The sequence below is a fragment of the Akebia trifoliata genome, chromosome 6 (assembly GCF_017979445.1).
Source record: "Akebia trifoliata isolate Shusen 1 chromosome 6, ASM1797944v1, whole genome shotgun sequence".
Taxonomy (NCBI): domain Eukaryota; kingdom Viridiplantae; phylum Streptophyta; class Magnoliopsida; order Ranunculales; family Lardizabalaceae; genus Akebia; species Akebia trifoliata.
Window position 1 is genome coordinate 6,248,228 of NC_141380.1, and position 11,342 is coordinate 6,259,569.

Genomic DNA, 11,342 nt, shown 5'->3' on the forward strand with positions numbered 1-11,342 from the left:
ATTTTTTTAGATTATTTTGATGGTGTAAAAACCTGATTTTGTTAATCACAAACCAAAAATTGCAAATCGGCTTAATAGTACACAAAACTAATTTTGTTGTCTATTTTAAGTTATAAAAAACTGGTTTTATGTGAGCTGATTTAGTGGTTTGAAATTGAAATGTTTAAGACTATTTACAAATTTTACTAGGTAAAAGAAGCCGATTTTATTAGAATGAGTGTGGTAATTCAAAAACTAAATTTTTTGGACTGTTTTAGAGATGAAAAAGTCAAATTTTAAAGTTATGTTGATGACGCCAAAGTTCATACTCTTGGAATAATGCTTCTTGTTGTTATATATAAAAGAGCTACTATTGGCACTCCAACTTTTACTTATTACACTCCAACTAAAAATAAAGAAAATAAGTAAATGGAGTGTAATAAGAAAAAGGTTGGGGTGACAATAGAAGCTTGGTCGTCTCCAATTCATATATGATTATGCCCTTCTTATGTCTATTGTTTAAATGCTTGATTGATATGATGTTGACTGCATAAGAAAGGAATAGGATTGCGATCATGACATTGATATTCAATACATATGTGATCTTAACACATCTTAGACGTAAGCGATCTCTACCTAGAGCACCTATAATAAATAAAGATTATGAGAGAAGACAGATTCTAAATAAGTTATACAACGAAAATGACAGGCATTGTCGTGAGCATTTTCGAATGAATAGAGCTACATTTCATAGATTGTGTAGTCGTTTAAGGATGCATAGATTGATTGATCGTCGATTAGTGATAGTTGAAGAATAAGTCTCTATGTTCCTATTAACAATTGGGTATGATTTGAGGAATTGACGAGCAAACTTTTCTTTTATACGATCTTCTCAAACAGTTAATCGTTATTGTCATGTTGTCTTGAAAGCATTAATTAGTATGTACAAGAAGGTCATCAAGGTAGTAAAACAAACAAATTCTCCCAAATATAACAACAACGTTAGAAATTGGTACCATTACTTTGAGGTAATTGTAAAATAGATCATGTTTACAAATAAATGTGTATCGATAATGTGATATAACCATGAGATTTTGATTTAATATAAGATGTTATAGGAGCTATAGACGGTACATACATTCATGCAACAATTCCTATGGATGAAAAACCTAAGTACCGTAATAGAAAATGAAATATTTGTTAGAATGTCTTGGTTGTATGTACTTTTGATATGAAATTCACATATGAGCTCACTGGTTGAGAAGGATTAGCACATGATGGTCGCTTATTAAGAGATGCAATTAGACTTAGGATTGATAGACTTACTGTGCCACTTAGTGAGTATAATATTTGACTAATTATATTATATTATTTTTTAATATGATGATATGCAAACATGATTGGCGTGTAATTTTATTTTATAAATTTGCAATATAGGTAAATATTATCTTGCAAATGTTGGGTTCGCAAATGTTCATGATTTTCTTACGTCTTTTCATGGTACTCGATATCATTTAAATGACCATCGTGAACGTCTTCCGTTGAATGCAAAAGAACTCTATAATTTTCGTCATTTTCATTGCGGAATGTAATCGAGAGAACAATTGGTCTTCTAAAGAAATAATTTGCTTATTTGAGATCTGCACCGTTTTTCGACATCAAAATACAAACTAGGGTTATCTTTGCGTGTTGTGTTATCCATAATTACATTAGGGATTTTGACTTGGAGGACATATGCGAGGGTGCTCAGATAGAATTAGAGGAGGAAGAATATGATAACATGCTAGGACAAGAAGAACATATAGTTATTGTTGGTACTCCGGCATGGACAAAAAAAAAATATGCATTAGCTGAAGTCATGTTGGCAAAATATGATCAACATTTCCATAGTTATTTTATTATTTTTATTGTAAATCCTTCAAATTCAATGTTTCTCTTTTGAAGGTTTTCTATAAATATGGAAACTTGCATGTAATGAATCTGATTGAGGTTTTAAGCTTGCTTTTTATAATATGTATGATCTTATCTCTTACAATATTGAAATTATAATAATGTTCTTTTTCTTGAAAATTGAATATTGCTTGAAAATGACTAAGTTTTATACTAATAACTTTTCTATCATATTTACTTTGCCTTTCAGTTTTAGGTAACATTTTATTCATTTTTGAAAGTTTAATGTCTTTATTTGTGATTGAATGTGTATAAATTTACTTATCATAGGAATGGAATCTTCGTCTCAAAAAAACAAGCAACAAAATGAGAAGTAACCAAAAGATAAATCATATTTGACATGGGACTTACCTATGGATAAAATTCTCATTGAAGTATTGTTGGAGGAATATGCCTTATGACAAAAAATTGACAATAGATGGAATACGAAAGCCATAAACAATGTTTGTTTTGTCCTCTGTAAAAAATTGGAAAAAGAAGTAAATGCCCAAAATGTATGATACAGGCTCAAGACACTTAGAAAGAGATATCTCAATGCCAATGAGGTGATCTCACAAAGTGGTTTTGGATGAGGCAAGGACACTCAATTAGTGACGACAGATGATGAGGCATGGAAAGAGAATATAGAGGTATGTTTTTAAAATATTAAATTTTAAGACATTTTTTTCTTCATACATTTATCATTCTGATTTTTTTTTTTGTCTTTTCTTATTAGAACCATTCAAAAAATGCAGAATACCATAACAAGTGCATCCCATTTTATGATAATTTTACCATTATTGTCGGTAATGATCAAGCAAATGAAGAACAATGTACAACTAGAATAGAAACTGAACTATAGATGTCTCCAATTGAAGAGATAGGTAAAAGTTCTTCTTTGGTTTATGCGTTCTCATTGTAGAATTTGTTAGTGGTATGCACATTAATCTATTTTATATAACAAACTTCATTTTAATCCAATTTTTTATTTTATTCATTTGATTGTATTTGGTAGGTTGTTAGTAATGTTGTTATCTTGAAGAAAATGTTCTTTCAAGAGTCTCGATTGTTGGATGGTACTGATATTGATATGAAATGAATGTTATATTATGGATAGTTACGACTCCAAACAATATTAAGTTTAGGTAATGTTTGATAGCATTTCCAACTCAAAGCATGTGTTCACACACAAACAACCATTCACTTTCAATACTAAAGTTATTCAAGAGAAAATATAATGTAATTATTTTGAAAAATTGCATACTTCATCTTTCAATATATTTTTTGATTTTTTTTCTGTGTTAGATCTTGATGAAATAGACGATGAGGTGTAAGAAGCAATTGGACAAGGTGACGTACCTACACAACAAACATGATCTTCATCGATGTCTTCTTGTGAAAATTCATCTTCAAAAAGAAAGCGAAAGTGTCATTCTGAAGAATCTAGTAATGCAACGATCTCCATACTTGCTTCTGCAACTATGCGTATGACAACGACAATGGAGAGACTTAACATAGTCAAATTGCAAAAAGAACTCAATGAAGTTTTTGATATCTGTCGAGAAATCATGCTAGAAGTAATTGACGACTTGGGTCAGCGCCAAAAAACAACACACATATTCCTTGGCTTGGCAAGTGACATGAAGAAGGATTGGTTATTTAGGCGCTTAGGAAAGTCGGATGGCGTTTATGTTGTTGGATGTCATATTTTTTGGGGAGATGTATTTACTGTAATAAAAAAATCATACTGATTTGCAATAGTTATATGTTGCATTTTTGGGGGGATATGTCTTACATATTTTTTGGGTATACGTATTTTGTATTAATCATGATGTATGACTAATTCATCATGTTTGTAAATTCTATACTACATCAATGTTATATATTATAATTTTTTATGGTGAAAGTATTTTTTTTAGATAAACTTCTTATCATGTAGGATCCATTTTATTTAATAACTAAAAATGACATTAAATAGTGAAATTGGAAAATATTTTCATTTTTCAACTTGCAATCAAACAATGGATTTAGAAAATGAATGCATTTTCCAATGTGCAATCAAACGGAGATAAATTTAACTTGCTGGAAATTCAAATTCCATACAATTTTTCCATGGATTTGACAATTTTTCCATGGATTTCAAATCCATGGAAAATGAATTTCCATGTGCAATCAAACATAAGTTGGAAGGGTATTTTTTAAAATAAAAAGGAGAACGATAATAAATTTATTATAATTTTTCTCAAGATTCATGCAAAATATTAAATCTCAACCTCTCTTTAAATATGATAAAGGGAATGGAGAATATTGTGCAACTGCAGCTAGATTTCTTATACTTTTCTAAGGATCAGTATGATTGCTCATGCAAAATGGATGAAACAATGATTTTCATTATATAAAAAAAAATACAATGTTTAAGTGTATGATTATGGACTTTCACAAAAATTCAATTTGCCCTCCCGTATCAAATTTTCACCATAGGAGGAAAAAATGCTTTCCTACTATGGTTTCAAAACTCAGTTTGACATCTTGTCTCGTTCATGGACAAGTCCTAGTTGTCTCAAACGAGGTAAATTATTTAACTTGATTTACAATTATTTACTAAAATATATATTTATATGAAAATAATTATTATTATCTTTCTATAAAATAAGGTAGATAAGAATAAATTTAATCATAAAATAATATTTTATTTAGATAATAAATATCTAAATTTAAAAATAAAAATAATTATTTAATTAAAATATATAAAATCCCAATTAACTTGGACGAATTTTATTGACTCGACTAAGATTTTCAAAATACCATTTGAGTCATCTCGTTTGTCTCACGAGATTTGTAGAGGTGAGACACCTTATCTATCTATATCATTCGTGGATAATATCAATATACCTCAATAGCAGACAAATTTAAAACCATGTTTCCCACCCCCACCCAGTAGTAAAAAATTTACTCATCTCTTAATATTTTTCTCTCCCCATTTACTCTTTATATGTGAGAAGACCGATAATAATATCATTATGATTATCTTGATTAATCATGATTATCTCAACTAATTAATGGGATATAATATTAGCTCATTTAGAGTAATTGATGAATATAGGGTTTGTGCATTATGACTTTTCAACCTCTCCTTGGTAATAACCCATTTAATCATTGTGATACAATATTCACCCCATTCAAAACTTTTTAACTTAATTATAGTAGCAAACAAAAGACATTACTTATATTATTGAAAAAGTTATTATCACACAATGACAATAATGCCCTTTTTTATTATGCATTAAAACAAATCTACATGATTGATGTTGTAGGTGCACATAGAACTGTAGATATTTTCCTTGTGTATCCCAAAGAAAAAGATATATGGTTCTGTGCACTTGCCACATGAATCACGTATGTTTTTAGTGTTTATCACGACTTTTTATTTTATATAAAAAGATGTTTATAATATGCACACATGCATCTCACACACCAAGAAAGAAACATCGTGTGGGTCTGGAATCAATGTATGTTGGTCAGAGGTGCAAGTAAATTGAAACAAAGCCATTACATCATATTCCACAATAAAATAAAAGGCTTGGAATGCGACGTTTCATTTGGCTTCATTTGTTAAATGCTTCCAAGTTCCAACATCTATTAAATGCTTCATATTAAAGGCATTTTTACATTTTATTTTATAAATTAAAAGATAAGTATATATATATACTTGCACGTGACCTACAACAAAGATGATGAATTAAGTAGGGCTTAAAAGGGGTCGGATATGTGTCTACTCCTATTCATATCTGGATTTTTAATTCAGATCCATATTTGGATCTGGATCCGACTCTAACTTGGATCCTATTAATTCAAACCATATCCGATTTTTTTAATATTTTTATACTTTCATTAAGTCCATATCCAAATCCAGATTAAATTAATTGATTCGGATCGGTCGGGTCAAATAATTTTAAGCCAATAAAGTAATTCATTAAAAAATGTGGCTTAAAGTGATTTGAATTCAGGACCTCCCCCATTTTAAATGATGCTTTGACCACTACACCTACCACTAATTTATTGATAAATGATAAATTAAAAAAATGTAAAAATCTAACATACAACATACAAAATAATATATCATTTGGATATAGATGTATATAAGGATGGTCTGTATTTGACTTGGGTCAAGGGACATCAACCCATATTTTAAGTCGGATATACTTGAAAAAATCAAATCCGTTAAAAATCGAATTCGGATTTCAAATAAAATTCGACCCATTTTATGCCCTATGAAGCAAGTCGCTAACACATGTCACGACCTCCAAGTCATCTCTCTTATCTAAGACTACAATTTTATCACGATTTTCAACATCTAATTCATGATTGTGATGCATCAGGTCATCACTACAAGATAATTACATTTTAAGAGACATACAATGGGGACCTTGGGACCATACTTCTCCTATTTATTTATCTATCTATCTATCTATCAATCCATCTATCTACTTGTTATCATCACCAGTGGTTCCGATAGAGGAATCCGAAAGCATCTTCTCAATCTTTTGAATCATCTCTGCATCTGAAAATTGATCACACTGATTCTTCTTGTAGGCCTCAAAGAATTCTTTATTCTCTTTCTCTAATTCTTTCCACACTATTAAATATCAGAGTATTAGATATGATGTATTATAATAATGTGTACTATGATTACAATAAAAGATAATTATAAAATTTGTAAATAAAATTACATGATTCCCTCAAGATATAATTATGTCTATGGATCCATACTGGTGAATTTAATTTACTATAGTTTAAAAGTAAAAGAATAATACAATATTTCTCCAACAAAAATTTACTATAAATTCCCCTAACAATCTAGGATTGGTGACCTACCAATATTAAAAATAAAAAAAAAAATGATTTTGGCATTCGAGTTAAGGACTTCACCCGTCGATCACCCAAGCAAGGGCCCACCAAACTTGAGCCATAAAACCCAATTGAGTAACAATAACTTATGTTGACCAGTGTCCTCAGCTTCCACAAATCATAGCATATATTGCTACTATATTTATTCATATTTTTTTTATTAGGGTGAATTACCATTTTGTGAGCTAAAAATGAGTTATTTACTATTTCGGCCTCACTGTTCATTTTAATTATGAAAACGTCAATGATCAAATTTTCATTAAAAAAATTCAGAACGATAACGAATTTGACGGTTTTAAAGTGACTATTTCCAATTAGTCACTTTAAAACCTCCGAATCCGTGATCTTTCACGTTTCGGTAATTAAAATGAATAGTGAGTTATCATTGTTATTATACAAACTTTAACATGGTATCAGAGTTATCATTAGTTTTACTCTTGCAATCAGGCTGATCATATGCATGATCTTTGTATAGAAAACCTTTCTTTTAAGGGAATAAAACTATAAATGGGTGTGTATGGCATATGTGTTTGAAATAGTAGTAAATGTTTACCTGTGGAAGTGATAACTGGTTCGATATTAGCATGCTTAGAGAGGGCTTCCATGCACTCTTCTTGGGTCATGTGGAAGGTAATACACTTCTCTATCAGGTGTTGCACCTACACATGCACCACCAACAATATTAATGATAAACTCCACATATTAATAAGTAATAAATAAAGAAAGAAAGAAAGAGAGAAAGTGAGGAGTGGAGGCTGAGATGAAACAAGAAATGATCTATAACTTACCATGTGTATATATGAAGCAGAAGAGTCCCCCATGACTCTATACACCCAGTCTCTCTCACTCTATATCTTATATATCAAAATTTAAATGAGAGAAATAATTAAGAGAATAACAAAACACAACAAAGAGAGAGAGGTTGAAGAACTTTGGACTTGGAGAGAGAGGTGAAGAATAACAATAAATAATTAATATATAAAAGAAAAGAGAGAGGGTGGGAGGTGAGAAATCCCACACTCCCACCCCGGAGATAAACAATAATTGGTGGAGAGGGGATGAGGTACATTTTATAATATTGTCAGCCTTTTTTTTTTTAAGTCGTGATGAATGCACGAGGTCTTAATATACGGCTGACCGATGTGGCAAGGGCATAGAACCATAGATTATTTTCATCGGGATACACAAGAAAAAATGTGTGGTTCTGTGCCCTTGCCACATCAGCTACGTAACAAGACCACGTGCAATTCATCGTTATTCTTTAATTTTAGTCATAAAGGTGGCCTATATATTGGCAACCCTTCACGTGCCACATGGGCCCTACCCCCTACCGACTTAGCATCTCGACAAGCTAGTGTCCCCATCCCAACCAATTCTTGATTAGATTGGGCCTTAGTCAGGCCCGCTTGATACGGGCCTATTTGTGGACTTGGTTGTGTTTTTTTATGTTAAAAAATCACTCACAAAATATTGAACCTTCTTGAGTTTTTTACTATAAATTTTTGGACAAACCAATTTTTTTACTAGTAGTTCTGATATATATTTATATGAAACATTATGTATGGGCTTGGGCTTAGACCTCGTGGGTTCAAGCCCGGCTTACCCATAAAAATTTCAAATAATGTAGTGATGTAAGTAATTGGACCCGGCCAGCCGACCCAACGAGCCTAGCTACATCCCAAACTCGGTGCATGATGGACTGGGCTAGATCGGGCCGAGTACCAATCCATTAGAGCCACATGAACACGTTCTCAACCCGTGCTTTGGTCCAGCCCTTACTGCCTAGGACTGGTTCATGTTGAGGGCTAGTTTGGGCTTTGGGAGATTAAGGGCATAAAATGGGTTAGACTTGACCCGAGATCTGAGGGATTTGAGTTTTCTAAACTTTCTTTTGACTTTGAAATTGAAGGGACTCAATGAGGCAAGATGTGTTAAATTTTTAGGAAATGTAAAAAAAATTCCAAAATTTCAATTTTTTTTATTATCAAGATTCTCAAATTATCATCTTTAAAACCCTAATAAGTAGTTATCAATTATTTAAAGATCCCCGATCCGTAGACCCATGAAAAGTGAACTCATATGTTCACACACAATCTCGACTGTGTATATATGAGATCCAACGGTTATGATAAAAGATGTATCCCGAGAATATATTACAGATCTCTAATATAAATCACAACAGTTGGATCTCACATATATATAGTTGAGATTGTGTGTGAACGTATGATTTCACCTTCACAAGTCTACGAATCCCAACCCTTAACTAAGATGATATTTTGTAGATAACAAATAAAAAATATATATCGTTACAATTCAAGAAAGATTAAAACTAAGATGATTAAGGGGGTCGTGATTTTATTAAAATGACCTTCATAATATAATGTTAAATGTAAAAAAGTGACTTGAAATAAGACTTGAAGTAGCACTCAGGGTGAGCATAAAACCATAGAAGTTTTACTCGACATACGAGTGATACACTCGTAATGATCGTAGTGCTACTTCAAGTGTTATTTCAAGTCACTATAGCAAGGCTCTAATAGTAAAGATGGTGGATTTCTCTATACTCCCAATTCATGTGTCCAACTAACCGCTAAGATATAAATTGAAATACAAATTTTTCTTAAGAGTATAATTTTGCCTAATACCTAAAGAAGAGTTTTGTAAGGTTGTCAAGTAATTTTTTGTTCATAGAAAAGTCAATCTGGGATTTTTACAAAATCTTGATTGACCAATCGCCTAATACCTAAAGTGAGTAGTTTTTTAAATTAGGGATGCCTTCAATACATGCATGTTTGTGTGATTGGTCAGTTCTAGATTATATAAAATCCTAGATTGAGTTTTCTGTGAGAAAAAAAAAGAAGATTCAAGGTTGGCAGTTGATGGTAGAACCCAACCCCTAATGTGAATCCCAATGTAGTTTTCCTAAGGATTCTAGCCGATATAAATTACGATATATCGTAGTAGAAGACTACAGTCAAACAAATTTTCCTTTTACCCGTGTTCAATTGCATTTACGTATAATGGCAACTTACAAATTGCTTCTTTCTCATGGATGGATACAAGGCAAGATTTGGAGCACCAATTATTTTCGAAAATTTTAATTCTTGAAAACAATTCTTCCATCTTTCCCCAACCTTCTCATCTCTTAGGTTTGGATGATTGTAATTAAACTTATTTTCAAGGGAAATCTCTTAAGAAAATGGCCGTGAAAAAATGAATTTCATCATTTGATTACATCTAAGAAAATATCAAAAATAGATTTGTTTATTAGCATAGTTTTAATATTAGTTAATTCGGCTCCAAGCACAACTGAACCCGCTCAACTGGATTTTGAGGTGACTTGGTTCAAAACTTTATGAAATCAACTCGTTGAATAAACTCAGCAAAACATTGAGTCTAACCAAAAAGGTGCATCGAGCCAAGTCAGAAACTCGACCATGTTTTATGGAGAGCAAAAAAAAAAAACATTTTTTTTTATTTTAAATATCAGAAATTATTTTTTAAGATTTATAAGTTTATTCGACTCATCTAAGTAAACTCAATTTGTCAACTTCATTCGACTTAATGGGCTTCTGAGTTGAGTCTAGTGTTTTGAGTTTTGAGTTAGAAGCAATGCTTCACCAAAAGAGGCCTAGCGATTTTTGGCAAGTTGAGGGTATTTTGGTCACTGTTGATTGGTTTCTCAATGAAGACTGTGGTTTAGGGTGTTATATAATCGTTATAAAAACAAGGGTAAACTGTAAACAACAACATTGTTGAAAGTTCCTTTATCTTTTAATAGTCCCACATCGAAAACAAACGTGCATCCCCTTATCTTGTCATCTTATATATACGGCGTTCGAATATATTAAAAAGTTGCCTTAAACTAATGAGTAAGGAAAACAAAGCGAGCGGTGAGAGCCGCTCGCCGCGCTAACAAAGCATGCGCTTTAATTTTTGTTGGGGTTATAGGCTGGCCGTGTGTTGACGCTGCTTACTTTGCAGAACTCACTCGTGCGGGCCTCCCTAAGCCCACTAACTTAATGACAAATTCATTTAGCTGTAAAATCTAACGTTTGAAACTAAATTTTATTAATCGATTTAAGGAATTAAAATAAGTCAAATTGGAGTCGATTTATTTTATTGTAAATTATCGAAATACGTTTAGTTCCATACTCTTTTCTCCTCTCTTATGCTAAAATCTTCAAAATGATTTCTCAATTTGACATCTACAGCTTCTGCTTGGAGCCCATTTTAAGCTTTTACAATTTGTGCTAAGCAGAAATCTGACGAAGCACCAAACACAGATTTCCAAACCCTAAAACACTTTTGGAGGCAAAAAAGTTGAAAATATTCCCAAATATTACCTAAAAAAATAAAAAAAATAAAAATTTCTCACTCAAAACCTATGGTCTGATTCCCCTTCAGTGTCTGCAATTCTAAGATTTCAAGCAAGGATTATACCCTTAAAAGGTACGTTTATGATGAGATTAACAAGCCCGGAGTCATTGACAGCATTCGTCCAATAGAAACATCTAATGTAATCT

At 31.7% G+C, this 11,342-nt stretch overlaps 1 protein-coding gene and 1 non-coding gene across 2 annotated transcripts; one reads left to right on the top strand and one right to left on the bottom strand.

Annotated features, from left to right (window-relative positions):
* Nucleotides 1-6,125: 6,125 nt before the first annotated feature.
* On the bottom strand, nucleotides 6,126-7,834 carry LOC147399912 (uncharacterized). The gene is made up of 3 exons (XM_086445474.1): nucleotides 7,605-7,834; nucleotides 7,370-7,475; nucleotides 6,126-6,544 (listed from the first exon to the last, which is right to left on the bottom strand). Exons 1-3 carry the CDS (start codon nucleotides 7,635-7,637, stop codon nucleotides 6,393-6,395), a joined length of 291 nt encoding a protein of 96 aa, XP_086301600.1. The 5' UTR covers nucleotides 7,638-7,834; the 3' UTR covers nucleotides 6,126-6,392.
* Nucleotides 7,835-10,671: 2,837 nt separating this feature from the next.
* LOC147399913 (U12 minor spliceosomal RNA) lies at nucleotides 10,672-10,824 on the top strand. Its single transcript, XR_015179553.1, has one exon. It is a non-coding gene; the product is annotated as a U12 minor spliceosomal RNA (small nuclear RNA).
* Nucleotides 10,825-11,342: the final 518 nt, after the last annotated feature.